This window comes from Aythya fuligula, chromosome 2 (genome assembly GCF_009819795.1).
Source record: "Aythya fuligula isolate bAytFul2 chromosome 2, bAytFul2.pri, whole genome shotgun sequence".
Taxonomy (NCBI): Eukaryota; Metazoa; Chordata; class Aves; order Anseriformes; family Anatidae; genus Aythya; species Aythya fuligula.
The window spans coordinates 23,735,776-23,753,269 of record NC_045560.1 but is presented as its reverse complement, the minus strand read 5'-3'; the positions used below and the strand labels follow the sequence as shown (position 1 = coordinate 23,753,269).

At 39.6% G+C, this 17,494-nt stretch overlaps 1 protein-coding gene across 1 annotated transcript; it reads right to left on the bottom strand.

Moving 5' to 3' along the window:
• Positions 1 to 1,895: 1,895 nt before the first annotated feature.
• STEAP2 (STEAP2 metalloreductase) lies at positions 1,896 to 15,847 on the bottom strand. Its single transcript, XM_032182882.1, has 5 exons — positions 15,729 to 15,847; positions 11,010 to 11,534; positions 8,776 to 9,303; positions 7,585 to 7,749; positions 1,896 to 2,813 (listed from the first exon to the last, which is right to left on the bottom strand). Exons 2-5 carry the CDS (start codon positions 11,499 to 11,501, stop codon positions 2,529 to 2,531), a joined length of 1,470 nt encoding a protein of 489 aa, XP_032038773.1. The 5' UTR covers positions 11,502 to 11,534; positions 15,729 to 15,847; the 3' UTR covers positions 1,896 to 2,528.
• Between the last annotated feature and the right edge of the window lie 1,647 nt (positions 15,848 to 17,494).

The window sequence follows — 17,494 nt, the reverse complement described above, 5'->3', positions numbered from 1 at the left end:
GAGTAGAGCGGGACAATCACCTCCCTTGACCTACTAGCGATGCCGTGCTTGATGCACCCCAGGACACGGTTGGCCCTCCTGGCTGCCAGGGCACACTGCTGGCTCATATTCAATTTGCTGTCTACCACGACCCCCAGATCCCTCTCTTCTAGGCTGCTCTCCAGCGTCTCGTCGCCCAGTCTGTACGTGCAGCCAGGGTTTCCCCGTCCCAGGTGCAGGACCCGGCACTTGCTCTTATTGAACTTCATGCGGTTGGTGATCGCCCAGCTCTCCAACCTATCCAGATCCCTCTGCAAGGCCTTTCCACCCTCATTGGAGTCCACAACTCCTCCAAGTTTGGTGTCATCAGCAAACTTGCTCAAAATACCTTCTATTCCTACATCCAGATCGTTTATAAAAATATTGAAAAGTACCAGCCCTAAAATGGAGCCTTGAGGGACCCCACTGGTGACCGCCCGCCAGCCTGATGCAGCCCCATTTACCATAACCCTTTGGGCCCTGCCCGTTAGCCAATTGCTCACCCATCGTATGATGTTTTTATTTAGCTGTATGGTGGACATTTTGTCCAGTAGGATCCTGTGGGAAACCGTGTCAAAAGCCTTGCTGAAGTCCAAAAAAATCACATCAGCTGGTTTCCCTTGGCCCATCATACGGGTGATCTTATCATAAAAGGAAATCAGGTTAGTTAGGCAGGACCTACCCTTCACAAACCCATGCTGGCTGGGACCAATGACTGCTTTGTCCCCCAGGTGTGCCTCAGTAAGTTCGAGAACCATCTTCTCCATGATTTTACCAGGCACTGACGTGAGTGAGACTGACAGGCCTGTAATTGCTAGGGTCTTCTTTCTGACCCTTCTTGAAAATCGGCACAACATTTGCCAGCTTCCAGTCTACCGGGACCTTATATTATTACATTATATTATTATACCGGGACCTTTAATTAAAATAAAATTGTAGTAGATTTTTGAGTCTGAATTGGAATTATGAACAACTAACAAAAACTCTTCAGATTTAGGCTGGTGTAACTGGGAGCAGAATTTGATTCTAGATTTTATTTGTTCTGTGGAGCTGTTGGTTTCATTACAGAGGTACTCAGATTTACAGGACTAATAACGTTTAAGGATATATTCAACTTAAGTACTGTGTATTTCTGACAGACATCATATACTAATGACAATTTCCTGGAAATAGTAAGTGAAGTTTCAGCTAAGAAAGTCAGAGATCCTAAATAGTGCAAAAATAGATATGAAAAATATAATTCCATATATCTAAGGAATATTTGGACCTATTCTCATTCATTAAAATAAATATTTTTCCTAAATAAGTAGGGGTAGCCTGAAGGTACATGAGTTGGGTTTGGCTATTTTGTTAAGAATAAAACCAGACAAGCAGTGGTAATAAACAATTTTGAATGTTCTTCTGAATCTCACAGGAAATGAAAATGCCAAGTTTCAGAGGTAAAATTTCATTTTTAGGTCTAAGAATAATTTTGTTTCTTAAAAATTGATGCACATCCCAGAAACATCTGGTGTAAAAGTAAGACTTTCTTATAAAAATAGAAGATTGTATTTGCACAAAAAAAATAGTAAGATTTTAAGACAGATTCTGGGAAATTCATGTGTAACTACTGAAACTCCAGTGTAGAAACACACAGCATGAGTAATGCGATGCTTCCATGTTGTAGCAACATACTGGAGCTTCAAAGTGAAAACAGACTTTTATTTTTGCAGACCTCTCAGTATTATTTCCGATATTTCAAAATCATTCTTAAATCAAAAACTAGTTGCTTGCACGTGTACTTGCATGTTTTTTTTACACAAGAATGTTTTGAATTTTCATTGTATGACACACAGAAATAAAGAAATAAAGAATAAAAGAAATAAAGAAGTAAAATTCTATGTGATTCTTTTTAAAAAAACCCATGTTAGTACAATACTATTTGCTTACAAGATGTATAATTAAACCATAACTGAAATTGGTTTTGCATATTCAAATCATGGAAAGTTGTAAAACCACACACAAATAAATATGTGCAATACTTCATTACAAATTAATTTCAGTTGCTTCAAAACCTGATTATTTCCTAAATTACTAACTCTATTAGCCCATATGTTGAACTCCCTAACACGGAAGTGTGGTTTAAATAAAAGAAACACTGCCCAGAAAAATGTGGTATTAATAAATAACACTCTGACACATGCTCTGAGTCAAAGAAATATCTCAAAAGTATGGTTATAATGAAATACTGCCATGATACAACTGTGCAAAGACGCATTAAAATGTTCTGATTTCATAATTATCTTCCCTCTGTAATTCAAAATAAAGTATTTGTAGTTATCTGAAGGAGCAGTTTCCTAATTATAAATGTCTTATAGTTTTTTTGAGAGCTTGTACTGTATGCCAAGCAAGTCCACAGTGACTTTACTCAGACAATACATAAACTCCTGAAAATATAAGTTTATGACAAAAGAACAACAAACAAACAAAAAAGACCATCTGCAACAGTAGTAACAAATAATAGTCTACCATCACATCACAGTTATCCTTTCTGGGGAGAGATGTGGAGCAGACCCACTTGCTTCTTCTATAACATGGCTTTTCTCCCATCCTCTTCTAATTCTCCTTAGTTTCCTACTTACACATGGCAAAAGTAAAATGATCTTACCTAGAATTACAATGGAGGGCAGAACAAGGGCAAGAACAAAATTTGGTGGTGTATAAAATCTGTAATACTCTTCTTCAAAAGCTCTCTTCCATCCATAAATCAGTACGTGGAAAGTACTTATGATCAGAGCAACATATCCGAGTGTAGACTTTGAAAAAAAAAGAGAAAATGGGGAAAAAAAGATGAGATAACAGCACTTGGTCCTTCATCAGACACTTCTAACCCATGATTTTAATATTTCTATTAGACATTGTGTTAATGCACAATGCGCTATTTTAAATTAGCACTATTTGGTTTTAAGTTTACGTGTCCAACTAAGAACTGAATCGAGCACTGATTTAAAACACTAGAATCTATAGGCTGCAGTAAAAATTGAATGAAAATAATCTTTGTCCAAATTGTAAGTAATGAAAGTCAATTACAAGACATGTAGATAAATAAGGAATAATCTCAGCGAAATTACCAGAACAAACTCAGCTGGATTTGCAATTTTCCTGTTTCTCACCTATGAGGTTAGATGGCAACAAGATTCATGCTTATTATGGAACAGTGCAACTCTGTTGGAAGAGATCCGGGTTTATTGATCCAAAGTTTTATTGCTTCAAGAAGAGCCATTTGCTTCTTCCTCACTATGACCTATATCCACAAGTTTGAACTTTGCATAAACCATCCCTTACCTTTTCCTACCCACTAGTTAATGGGAATATCAGGACTATGGGATTTGGGCAGAATGGCACAAGGCAACCGTGCAGTTCTTAAATGGGTAGTACTGGATTAAATGGCAAGTAGAAGGTTTGCACAGCACCCTGCAGAGGACCTCTTATCACTTAACCTAAGTCTTTCTTCTGGGGGGGTCATTCACAGTTTCTGTGAATCTGCCCTTTTAAATGCCACTGATCTGCAGAGTTGAGTTAATATATTGACTTTTCCAAACCATGGTAAAAGGACTATTAGGGTCTACAATAGCAAAAGAATTTTTTCTGCATCAAGATTAACCAGTTTCTAGGGACAGGAGAATGTCTGAGCCAATACCATTTGCAAGGATTAACTGGTATAAAAGGAGAAGTACTTTCATTAATTTCTGCAGATCGCTACCATGTTTTTTAACTTGCCAATATTTATCCATTATTTTTGCCAATGTGGAGACGTATCAGAGCCACTTAGGTTTTAGATATGCTGTAGCATTTAAGTTTCTTTAAGAAGAACAATTCTGTAAGAAATGAAACAATCCAAGATGATCATTCATGGATACTAAAATGGCAAATGCAGCATCTGAACAGAAATTCTGGTAAGAAATTCAGGCTGTAAACAATACTATCAACCCTGATGTCTGATAAATTATTGCAGATTTTTGGTGGTGTGGCTGTCCTGCAGTCATTGCTTTTATATCACTGCCAGCAGAGAAAAAGGCACGAATGAATCATATCCCCCATTTCTTCATCGGGTTTTCTGATGAGAACTGCAACAATTCTTGAAAAAGAATCAGGAGGGAAATGCTGTACAACCTCTTCCCAGAATTTTCAAAATCATTTTAATGCTTTTTTAAACTCCATTTACAAACTAGTTTTGACACATCTATGTATGTTTTTGTATATAATGGTCAAAATGGAAGCTAGCAAGTACTGATACAAACATTAAGAACTAACAGTATAAGGATGAGAAAAAAATGTGATGCATAGAGACTCTCTTCAGTTCTTTTTTTCCCTGTGTAAAGTTGTTGTATGCTTCTTTGAAGTGTTGGCAGGGCACCTGCTAGTAGTATGTACTGGTCTATTTCAACGACTCATGTAATAATATGGATGTAATAATATGGCTCCAAAGACAGTCCTAGAGGAGTTTGTCAGCTACTGGCAGTGTTTTCTTCCACTAGGCTCTTAATTGCCTCTGTTGTTGTATTTCAGTGCTGTACTTTTGACAGTAACAACATTGCTTAGCGAGAAAGAGGACATTCTCCACACAACTTAGTGTTCTGCAGGGTTTCTGTTCATTTGTTTGTTTATTTAGGGCGGATCTGCACTAGAAATTCCCATTAAGAAATGTCATCTTTCCCAGCTTGCAGTTACTGACAATGACTTTTCCAGAAGAACAGGCAAGACTGGCTGCCTTGGCTACTTAAGTAAAAACTTACTGTAAGAGGCTGTGTCAGTACAACACTTGTGTTTGTTATAAGGACGATGCACTTGATTTTGCCTGTATCTGCTCAAAGACTAGAGCAGTGCCTGCAACTGCAGCATTACAGCAATGAGCAGTTATGAAATGAGGAAACTCATGGGAACTGATTGAAGCAGGCTTGGACAAAAAGACAGCAACCAGTGCAGAAAAAGGCACTGATGGGTAGCGGAACAGTAAAATAAAACTGGGTGGCAGGACTGGATCATAGGACAAATATTGACCAGTGGTAGCCTCAAAAAGCCAAAGCTGCCCATCCGTATAGATGCTAACAGAAAAGATGTTTCAACTGAGCAATAAACGATGACTGCGCTGTGGAAGCTATTAACTGCTAGAAAGCAATCTGTTTAATTCTCAGAAGGTGAAAGGGAGAGCAGCTGTCACTCAGGTTTACAAGGCTACTTCCTTCTGCAGAGGTTTATGACTGGACAACATGGAGGAGGGAATGCAGGGATTAAAGACAACAGATCTCCTCAAACGTAGTTGTGCCTTGGAAGGAATACATACTGGAATTCTGTCATCTTTTCCTTACTTCTTAAGATGTAAAAAGAAAGGGATGAAAATGGCTACAAGAGCTCAAAGATCAATTACACTGATGTTACCAAAGAGAGACCAGGAGAGGCACAGCATGCTGATGTTATAAGAGCAGAGGACTGCTTGAAAGCAGCAAGAAGGAATACTTTTTGGTGACTGGTAACTTCATATTGGTGAGTGAGTATGTAGCAATATTAGTTGTAAATGCTGAGAACCCCTCTGGCAAGGCTCTAGAAAGTCTGCTGAGAAGAAGGGAAGAACATTGGTTGCTTTGCTTCCTAATCTTCCACTGAATTGTGTTTCCTGGAAGCTGAGTAATAGATTAGCATGTTTCCAATGGACTTGCCAATTCTTTTGTCTTTTTTGTCAGTCGTCTCTATTTTGTTTCTTTTCCTTCCTGATCAAAGTTATTTTTTTTAGCTAATGTACAGGATTCACAGCCAAGGCTACTGATAAATTGGACAAACTGGCATTATTGGGGGGAAAAAACAACACAGAAAACAAAGTGCTAAAGGAGTAGAAAAGATGTAGGCGAAAAATCTGTAAAATATTACCAAGAAGATGTACATATACAGAGACAGAAATGTGCTGTGAAACAAATCTGCTTCAGGGGTTTTTACCTTCACAATGGTTGAGTAACTTCTAACAATGCATACATAGAACAGGCATTTTCCAAAGCCTGTGTTTATGTGAGGTGTACCTCAAATTCTCCCAAGAAGAGGATATTGCTAAACTTATTAACTGCCTGTAGCAATTCTGACTGGAATCTTACTCATAAACTTGCTAAATATCTACACCTCATACTTTATTCTGGGGGAAAGTATTCTGTTCTAGTGGGGAAAACAAGGCAGAGCAGCTCTTCCTTGAAGTGTTTGGGCAAGAAAGGTTTTAGTAATAATCGCCCCAGAAAATTTTATAGAGTTGTGCTAGCAAACAAAAGGAACGTCTACAAAAAAATAAGCTTCCTACTTCCAACCATCCTAAATGGTTGACTTGTGCTCATTTTTACTAAGAAAGGTAAGCTTTCAAAGCCGATCTGTTCTGTCCATTGCCACTTTGAGTGGTTTGCTTTTGGTGTGAACTCCTGGACTGGAAAACAAAAGCAGTGGTTATTTATGCCTATGTTACATAATGCTAATTTAACTGAAAAAACTCCCTGAAAACTGAAGGACCAGGTGCAGCACTGCTTGCTGACATTTTCCATTTCCATGTATTTTATATGAACACTTCAAGATTGGTTTCAAAAAATGTCCTTTTCTGTTTGCAATATATTGATTTAGCCAAGCTATTCTGTCTGCTCTGATAAAATATGAATTCTCTTTTATTTCTTACCCACATGTATCTTTGTTTGCTATCCAAATATATTTAGAGGAGAAAAAGATGAGTGCTGAAGAGGAGTTAAGAAAACGAATGCATTAGTTTAGTTGCCACAGCTTCTTTCTTCAGTTAGCACCTACTCATGTAGTGCTAAGGTCATGCTAAGATACCTGCAGAATTTCATACTAAGTTTCCATCACCTAGGGTCTCCTACTGAGCACACTCTTTATCACTGCCTGATTCTGTGGCTCTTCTGTCTGGATTTTATGAGTGTTTTCTCTCTGAATCATGAAGAGGTAATCAAATATTTGTTTTGTCTAGCTTAGGTCCTGGTAGGGCAAATACAGTTCCTTCCTTCTGCATCACTGCTCAACCTTCATATCTCCCACTTCTTCAAAATTCATACTCTGAAGGAATTCATACTCTGAGCCTGCACTACTTCTCCTCTTGAAGTCTTTTTCCCTTGATCAAGGAGGCTGGAATTTTTGGAACTTCTGCCACCTGCATTGTGAAATCAGGCTAGGTAAGATGGAGGCATCTCCAAAACAATTGGGAAAATCAGAGACAGACATGATTTCTGGGCAACAACATTCACAACTGATGATTGTCTACAGTATTAGAAACACTGGGGTAGAGGTCTGTTTGAATCACTGTACGTAGGGGCAATGCTACTCAGGAGCTTGTTCTACTGGAACAATGCTAGAAAATAGCTTATGTTGTGTACGTTAATAATTTGCTAAGTCTAAACTCAGCTTTTATATTGTTTTTATTAACTTAGCTGATAGGAAAAACAACACACTATTACGTCGCAAAGTGCTTTTCATAATAATAATAATCATTAAAAGGAGTTAGTTACAACAACTAACAACAAAAAAACTCTTATTTAGAAGGTAACACACCTGAATAAAACTGAACTCCCTCCAGTTTAAGGCACTGTTTACTGAAGGGATGGAAGTTACTGCCAGCAAAGAAAGCAATCCAAGACTCATTATTCCAAAGGAGATATACATTTCAATTCGCCACACTTCTTCCTCATTCCAAGAATTTTCAACATTTGCATGAACCTGATGAAGGAGTAGAAAGGAAACACTTTATTCTCCAGAACAGTAGAAGTATCAACAGAAGTCTCTATAAAATGGGGTCAAATATTTCAGAGGTTTTGTCCTGTGTTGGAGGAAAAACAAACAAACAAACCAACAAACTATTTTCTTACTGCTAGTATTGGGTTCTGTTAGATTAAAAATATGTTAAGCAGGAAAACAGATGAGTTGGTAAAAGAAAATGTAACATTATATACTATTAATAACAATTATCTTATAAAAAGAGATAAATCTGAACATTCTACTAAAGTGTAGAAAAGGAATTATATTCTTCAGATGTTGGAAACCTATATCCTGTAACATAAACTGGGTGAATCCACAACTATTTCTAAACAATGTAACAAATTTAAACACTGTGGATTCTAAAGGATGAGAGATTTGTTAGAGATTATTTCATGATTATGCAAGACCAATTGTTCCTGGGAACATTCAGTCAATCTCTATTGCTCGTAATAGATACCGTTCACAGAATTTCTAACAAATAAAGTATTTGTACCATTGGTCCAAAAAGTTACAAAGTAACAGGATTTTTATCTTACGAACATAAATGTATCTGTGAATATTATTACAGCATCTGCCCTTAGTACTTCTTCACACTTGTAAATGCTCTTATGATATACATACATCTGCCTTGTATTAAAAATACTCAGTGAAGAACTTACCTGAGAAACTCAGAAGTTTCCTGTGGTGTTGCTCTTATCCTGTCTAATCTACATTCTCCTTGTGTATGTTACTGCCAGGGATTTAAGCAGAACACATCCTTGATTCCACCTACTACACAAACTTGAATGCAGCCTGACCGAGATGAGAACAATGCGCAGATATTTCTTTTACTCTCCCTTCTTACTAAGCACTACCTCTGCATATGATAGCCATAAATATTTTCCACTGAAAACAGGGGAACATATTCAGAAAACATGAGTTTTTGTGTTCATGGGTCACATGTACAACCAAACCATTTTTGGCTTACTTAGCTAACCATTGCCTTACCTGTTGATATGCCATATTGAGGAACAAATACCGCTCTGATCTCCTCATGGGTAAGCAGAGGCTGTATGCCACATGCACTGTGGCAAAGAAAAAACTGAGTAGCCCAAGCTGCTTTCGGCACTGCAGCCAGTTGTCCAGCCACGGTGGAAACCGCCTATACTTGGTACCGTAGTAAAGCTGATAAGCAGCTGCAATAAGTCCTGACAAATACACTAGGGAGAGCAAAGTGATGGCAACAATTGGCAGAGTCTTGTTCACAATCTCAATGGGGATCTTGTAAAAGTCACTCTGTTGATTTCTGACGTATGGATGGATTACATCTCTGATGAAGGAATAGATGAAGAAAAATGTTGCCAGGCTAATGGCCAACACCACAGGCCCCTTCCACAGTGTGAACAGTCGCAGTGGTAAGTTTTCAATCTCCCTTGAAGATGACAATGCCCCCAGATCAATAGGAATAAAACCGAGCTGACGGGCAAGCTCAGTAACTTGATGGCGAGCCTGAACATTGTTACTGCATATATAGACCTGTTGGAAAAGTCAGGTGAATTGCAGTCACAGAAAAAGACTTGAAGGTTAAAAAAAAGCAAACAAAACAAAACAGAAACAGAACAAACAAACAAAAAATAACTCCCCAGCAGCCTCAAGGACAAAACCACAGCACTGCTGCTATAAATTGTACATCGCTATCCCAGATTATAGCACCAAGATAAGAAATAGAAATTAAAAATGGAACCATACACAAATCCAGCCAAGATGAAAATATGCACACTGACTTAGGAACAAAGTAATGAAAACAAAATTGGCATTTTCTTGAAGTTAACAACAAGATGATTGTGGGATGTCAGGGTAATCCACACATTAAAATGTCTCATTCCCCATATTGAAATGTCTATAGGATTGGATTGAACCTCAAACAATGATTAAAATAATTTCAGAAATTCTTCTCTCTCAAATATTCAGGCATCTTAAATGATGACCCCAAAACAGCTGTAGCACAAACAGAATGCAAAGCAGAAAACAGCCTAATCCATATATAATAATTTAAGCTTCACTTCATGATCCAGATTTCCACAAAAAATGAATGTTTTATGGAAAAAAAAAAACAAACACACAAAAACAAACAGCAGCCAAATAACTCCTCCTAAAGACCATTTTTATTTCCTCCATAGCAAAAGAAAAGCACTACTCGAAAGTACTTTAAAGTCCCTTTAAAATTGACAGTGGGGTAGTTTGCCCACAACTGGTTTCTTATAATCTGCATTACAGCTAACATGATAAGTTTTGACAGAAATCAATTTCTTATAGTGGAGTGCTACTCTAAACGGGGATAGAAAGAGGTTATTTTTTAAAATTATGCTAATTCTGTATTGATTGCATTCCATTATTATCTGCCTGAAGTGCCAGAAAACTCAGCAGTCTCCAGGAGTTACGTTACACCAGTCAGCTCTCGTGTATGTCTGAGTCCACAAAGCTGTGAAGGACGGGGTTCTTGCATGTCTGTGTAACGCTTTAGGGAAGCCAGAAAAACATAAACCTGCCTTTTCTATATGCAGGATGGATTTGGGGAATATACTGGGAAGGAATTGGAACATGGTGTTCACAAGCAGTCCTGGATCAAAAGAATGATCACTTAGAAACATATGTGCCTCCTTCTGTTTCCTCTGATTTATGATCTCGGGATATTCTGAAAGCTCAATACTGGGCTATATTCACTTTGCCATTACACTGAATGCAAACACTTTACAAGAACTGACTCCTGAGCCCTGGGATCAGGATCTCAGATTTCTGTGCATCTTTTTCAAAGCTCACCCCATGCCAACCAATACTTAAACTAAAATATACTGGGAAAGGCTCCCTTCATCCTTGCACAGAGCACAAGAATACAAATTAATGTATTTCCTCCAGAAGACATTAGAACCCCATTCTTTTCTTCTTACTGTAGTCATCTAAAGGTCAGCTGTTCAGTCTAAGCTAGTACCTACATTTCCTCTGCAATCTTTAAAGAGACGCAGGCATCCCTGAGGACAACTTGAACCATTTATTCTATACATAAACAGGGGATAAACTGGACTCCAAAAGTTTTATTGGCTATTCCAACTCAAATTAAACACCCAACACTTTAGACACACTAAGTCAGGCAAGGTGAATCCCATGAGTTCTGTCTGCCTACAGCCAGTTCCTGTCTTTTTTATTTCACAAACAAATCAAATGAATACAAACACAAAATTTACCTGTCTGCTGGCATCCTTTGGTCCTAACTGTAGAGACCAAGCTGAAACAACGTTGAATCCTTTGACAACCAGGGAATCTGGGAAAAGTGATGCCAAATACTCTGCATTGGAGTCTGGATATTGGTCTACTCTTGTATTGTTGCTGACATCAACCAGAATTTTACCAATGAGTAGATGCTTGAGGTCCCACAAAGAGGCATAATGTTCTCTGTGAATGGCTACAAAAATGATGTTTGCTTTGGCTACTGCATCTTCATGGTGAGTGACATCAACCACATGGGGAAAGAACTCTGCAGCAAGTTTAGGGTTTCTGCTTCCTACAACCACGTGATACCCACATCTGATAAGCCTAATCGTCAGTGACTTTGCAAAGTCTCCACTTCCAATGATGCCTATTGTGATCTTACTGGCATCCTTGATGCCATTGGCAACATTTGGTAGAAAAGTTTCATTGAGGTTCTTAGGACTTCCCATCATAGAGATTGATTCCATACTTCTAAGCCACCAAACCTACAATGCTGTTTTCTGGAAAAAAAAGAAGAGAAAATAACAGAAGGAAAAAAGCAGTGTCATACATTTTAATGAGCTGTCAAAATCCATGCACACCTCTGGATACAAATTCTGTGGATCCAATTTTCATGTTCTATTTTCTCCTTCATAAAGGAGCAAGACAAAATTGATTAGCGCATATGTGTCACTAATACAAGGACAAGCACAAGAATTTCAAGCACTTTAATAATAAAGAAGTAAATAAGAATGTAGTGAAAAACTGAAAAGGAAATAAAAAAAAGTATAGGAAAGATAGTACCTATATTTTTAAAACCACTTTAATTAAAATCAGCAAATCAATGAGGCATAAAGATGCATGACTGCTGATCCTGGTTTAAAAAAATGCATAATGTAGAAGGGTTTAGAGAATTCACACGTTTGGAGGAAGACGGCAGCAAGGTCAGTGATTAATGAACAAAGATGAAAAGGAGGGAAAGAAGTTAGATTTCTTCAGTATAAAGTGTGATCAGTAAGTAACTCTTGACTAATTCTACATAACACATTCATTACATGCAGGTACCAAACTGTCCAGTGGTAACTATCTGATGTAGAAGGACTTAGGTATGGAAATCCTGATCTTAGCCATACTGCTCAGGTATCCTGTCTATAAAACTGAGATAGCTGATTTACAGTTTTAAAAAAGGATTGTGATGAGAGCCATGTATTCTGATCACCTACATTACAGCAAACACAATCAATTTTGACAGAAGTCAATTACTTAGAGTGCAGTGCTATTTGGAAAGGGGATAAAAATAGGGCAGTGAGGTTCATTTACAGTTTTAAGAGGACTGTGATAAGAGCTACACATATAAAAACTGCATACATATAATATGTATTATTACTGTGATTATGTTTGTTTGTCATGATGAATCTCACAATGTTTTTCCAAAAAAAAGTATCAACTTTTTTCAGGGAATTCAACAAAGGCTATATGAAAGACAAAAGGGTGAAATAATTGCGTCTCCGTGAAAAGAATAATTCTGTCAGCACACAGAAACTCCTCTTTATATTTAAAACAGATCTTTGTATGACAGCATGTCTATATTCATAAAGGAAATTAAGACTCACTAATATAAAAGCTAGAGTTTAATCTAGGCAAGTTTTAGTACTTAAATTTCAAATCTTTGAAGACTGCAGTATCTACGTATTCATTCTCCATTCATGGTGGATTTCAAAGGTAAGCATGGAGCAACCTTGGCAGATGCATTCCAACTCTAAGTACTGTTGTGGTATAAATGATATACATGGACCAGTACTTTTATGATTTCAGTCTGAATTAAAAAATAGAACTCTCAGGGAGTGGAAAGTTGCATTTTTCAAGACTGACAACTGGATTCAGTACTGGACGCCTCTGAGTTACATCACAACACCATTCAGCAGACAATCTCTATTATTTCATTGTCACATTACAGACTGATTGTTTAGTTTTGAGCATTATATGACCACAAGAAAAATTAATACAACAAAAATACACCCTTAACTTTCCTCTGACATTGATCCAGTAACTTAGAAATAACAATGAAAACAAAATGTTTCTTATTAAGATTCCCCTCCTATTCAAAAACAAAGCTTGTTTCTCCTATGCCCATTCAATACAATAATTAGGTCTAGGGACCTTTCAAAGCCTTTTTATTCCTGGCTGCTACAGTTTTAAGGAGACAATACATGTACATCCTTCTCATAAGAAAAATATATTCTGTGTATGTCCAGTTCAACCATACAAACTTGTCAAAAAGTTACTTTCACGGGGAACAAGGAAAAGTTTTTCTTGTACTATTCAAGCACAGTACTGACTCACTGACAGATAGTGTGTGACAGATTTCACACAATCAAAAAAAAAAAAAAAAAGGATTAGAGACTTTTAAGACTCAAATTCACCACTGCAGTAAGGGAGGCCGTGAGCAATCAAAGTCTCTCAGAAAATTAAAAGAAATACTGCTATAGCTTTGGAGAGAAGAGGTCAGTAAAGTTGTAACAAACACAAAAAGACAGACATAAAAACCAAAAACACAAAACAATCCCCAGGAAGGAAGCCTTTGCATGAAACCACAGTTCTGACACAGGCGGTTCCGCACTGTAGAATAGGAATGAGCTCTGAAAATCAATGAAGCAATAAGGAAAGGCAGATTAAGGAGGAGTAAAGGGAAAACACCAGGTTGCTGCTGTCTTGGGAGCTATCAGCAGCAAACCACACAGAAAGGTGAATGAAACTCTTTCTGAGCAATCATCTAAGGGCTGATATAACAGTAACCAGTGGGGAACTTTACCCAGTCATTAGATGGGAACACACTACGTGTGTAGAACAATCTCCTACAATCAAGAGTAGCTTTGTGCTCCAGAAGCTTGGAGGAAGCTGTTCGAAAAATGTACTTCGCTGGGTACTTTTCATTTCAGTTTTTGACTAAAGGGAGGAAATCACTGAAATTGGACTGAGATTCTAAAGATGGAAAATAGTATGTGAAAGTGACCACAAAATCAGTGTTCTAATAAAAGATTCCAACAATGATGCATTCTGGTAGAGGTAGAGCACACAGTGTTTTATGCATGCACTGAAACAAACATTGACTTCTTTTGTGCCATATGACCCAAAATGCAGCTAACACATGACCAAAATGCCAGCATTTCCCGTACCACAGTGGGTTCACATCCAGGAACACAATGAGAATAGTTGTATTCTGATCAGACAAGAGATGTACATCAAGTAGACGTCACAGAATATGCATGCATTCACCATGTGATTAGAGAGCCTCATTCCAGTTCATGCCATGGGATATGAAAGTACTGCAAAACTTACAGGACTGGAAATGGAACTGCCAAGAGACAGTGGGCTACTGGTACTGTTTAGCCATACTGCAGCCTACTTCCAGTTTTTGTCCAAAGAATCGTCAAGAGGGGACATCATAGGACATGACAAATTGCTCTCCTGAGCTGAATTTGGTCTACTGTACACAGATTCTCACTGTTCTAAGGAAAGTAGAATGCGAGGAATGGAATAAAACTAACAGACTTCATAAAAACAACCTCAGGGAATAGACAAGCATGAGTCTTGGGCAAATAATCTAAGAGATGGAAGAAAGCAGAGAGCTGGCAGTTACTGAAAGGGACTCAGTGCACAAAAGGGACTCAGTGCACAAAAGCAGTTCAAAGGCAAAAGTGTGTAAAGACTGTCTTAACTGCATCAGGAGTACTTTAATGATCTGAAAAAGTCACACAAAAGATATAAAAAAAAGAAAAAAGAAAAAAGTGGGGGTACATGGCTAAGAATCATTATTAAGAGCCAATGCTAGCATGTAGTGATAAAATCAGAGCAGCCATGGTACAGAAATGAGTTACTACTAATAAAGGACATAAAGGGTAGCAAGCAAAGCTTCTATGAAGACAATACAAGGAAAAAAAAAGGAAGGCAAGGTTCTTTACTTAAGAGCAAAAGGAACAAATCATAGGTGATGCAAAACAGGATGGAAGTGTGAAATGTCTTATGCCAGACCCCAGCAGAAAGGTTAACTGTGACTAAATATTTAATGAAATTCATCTTGCAGGGAGACAGAAGGTGAGGTCAAAGTGGAAGGAGGTAGGTTAAAAGACCAAGATAAGATAAAGATTTTCGGGTCAGCGGACACTTATGAAATCCCCCCCTTGATGCTTGAAGAGCTGACCCAAGCAATGCCTTTAGAAGTCAGAGAGGACAGGAGAGGGAGACTAGCACATACCTCCAAGAGGGGGGAGGAGGAGGACCAAGGGAGGTAAAGACTTGTTAACCTAACTTGAGTCTTTGGAAAGATTTTACAGCAAATTATTGAGCAATCAGCTTGTAAACAGTCAGATGAAAAGCTGATAAGTAGCTAACAAGGGTTGTTCAGGAGCACACTGCAAGATAAAAAACACCTTGTACAAAATAACTGCCTTTGCAGATACAAAAAAAAAATAAAAGGGATGAGAGAAATTTGACAGCAGGAATGATACAAATTTGACAACTGTCCTTAGATAAACCTAGGAAAACACAGCAGAGCTACATCAGCCAGACGGGGACCCGGCTGTGACAAACTGCCCCGGGCAGCACGATCCCTGGAGGACAGCGAGCAGGCTTAGCCCGGCCGTGGCTCTGTCAGGTGCTGCCGTGAGGAAGGGGCTCGGTGCTGCCCGCGGGGCCCCGCTCCGGCGACAACTTACGGTGTGGCAGCTCCGGAGCGGCGGCGGCTGCTGCTGGTGGCGGTGGTGGCGGACACTGAGGCACTGCCGGAGCCGGGGCGGCGGGTACCCACCTGGGACGAGCTCATAGCAGCGCGGGGCGCCCGTCTGTATGGCTGTAAGGACACACCGACAACGCCGCCCGTGAGGGGAGCGGCCGCCCCGACCTCTCCCCTCAGCCCCCTAGACACAAAATGCCCGCCCCGGACCAGAGCGGCCGGGCCCGGCTCCGCGCCACAGCCAGGCCGGGAGCGAGCGGGGAGCCCCCGCGGGGAAAGAAACGGCGCTCACGGGCGGCCCGAGGGGGCCGCGGCCCCGCCGGGAGCCCCCCTCCAGCCCCGCTCACCTCCTCCCGCCCGCCCGCAGGGGCAGCGCCGCCGCTCCGGCTCCTCAGCCTCGGCCCCGCAGCGCCGGGCGGGCGGGGAGGCGGCGCCACCCCGCCGCTGCTGCCCGCCCCCTGCGGCCGCTCCCGGGCACCGCCGGCCTCAGCCGGGGATGGCGGCGGGGTGGGGGGAGTTGGTGGCGGGTGCCCGCGCTGCCCGTGTGTGGCTGGTGTGGTGGGGTGGGTGTTTATTTGGGTTGGTGGTGGGGTTGGTGATGGGGTTAGCGCCATGGTGAGGGGACCCAACGCCAGCTAAACCACAGGGCCCGAATCCTCTGTGGCCCGGCCGAGGAAATTTCCAGCTGAACACAAACGCGGCTTTATTCCGGAGAAGTGCAGCTCCTGATTTTAACGTTTTCTGACTCGCCTAAATATTATGCCTCCCGTTAAGCTGTGCTGTGTGTATGGCGACGTGTCACCCTTAACCCATTTAAACACATTTAAAATAAACAGCTATAATGAACGTCGCTCATGTTTAGGCAGAAAGGTAACGTGTAGAGATGAAATCATGAATGAAACACTGAACATACCTACTGTCGTCCTGCTAATTTGTTTTTCTAGTGCGTTAGCTGAGGGCTTAATCATAATGAACCATGTAATCCATTCAAACTGTTGTTTCAATAAATAAATTCAAACAAACATGCTGCAGAATTTGAAAAGAGCTAAGAAACTTTTTAATTGTAATTCAGAAGCCATTTCTCCCGCAAATATAAAGCATATATATAATGTACATATATGTAATGCGTAATGTGTATATATGTATACATATATAACGTATATATATGTGTGTATAACATATATATATATATATTTGTAAATAGATGCTCCGAAATTCTATTCTATGATTTTCCAAACTGCATTTTGGCTCCCGGGCTGTGAGGACTGGTCCCATACTCCAGTAATCACTGGAAAGGTGAACCCATTGACAAACTGTTCAGAAATGAACTGGTCCTTTCCACGGTGAGAGCTGGCATTTCAGCCCTTCACTTTCTTGTTCTAAGAATACCCTTTTCTTTGTTATTGATTCAGAAGTTGTCATCTTAGGCTTGTTCTTCTGTAGCCAATAACAACTTCAGGAGTTTAGATTTAAAAATTTTAGTTCAAACAACAAATGTATCAGAGAAAACAACAACAACAAAATGGAATATTGCTTTCTGCATTACTTGTGGCTGCTTATATGCTGCTTTATGTAACACAGTCATAAAAATATCTACATTAAAAAAGGTGTATTCAGTCATGAGATGAATTCATGCACCTTGAAATGATCCCTGAATTCTCTTACCTGTTTCTCATGCAACTGTTTGGCTTGTGATTGCTCACTAGGTATGTTTTCCATGTGGTTGTCTTGACCAGCTCGTGTACACAG

Coding starts and splice junctions, on each gene's coding strand:
- STEAP2 (XM_032182882.1), bottom strand. CDS start 11,501: ATGGAATCAATCTCTATGATGGGAAGTCCTAAGAACCTCAATGAAACT. Junction 9,304..11,009: donor CAAAGGATGCCAGCAGACAG/GTAAATTTTGTG, acceptor CTTTTCCAACAG/GTCTATATATGCAGTAACAA. Junction 7,750..8,775: donor TCAATATGGCATATCAACAG/GTAAGGCAATGG, acceptor CTCCTTCATCAG/GTTCATGCAAATGTTGAAAA.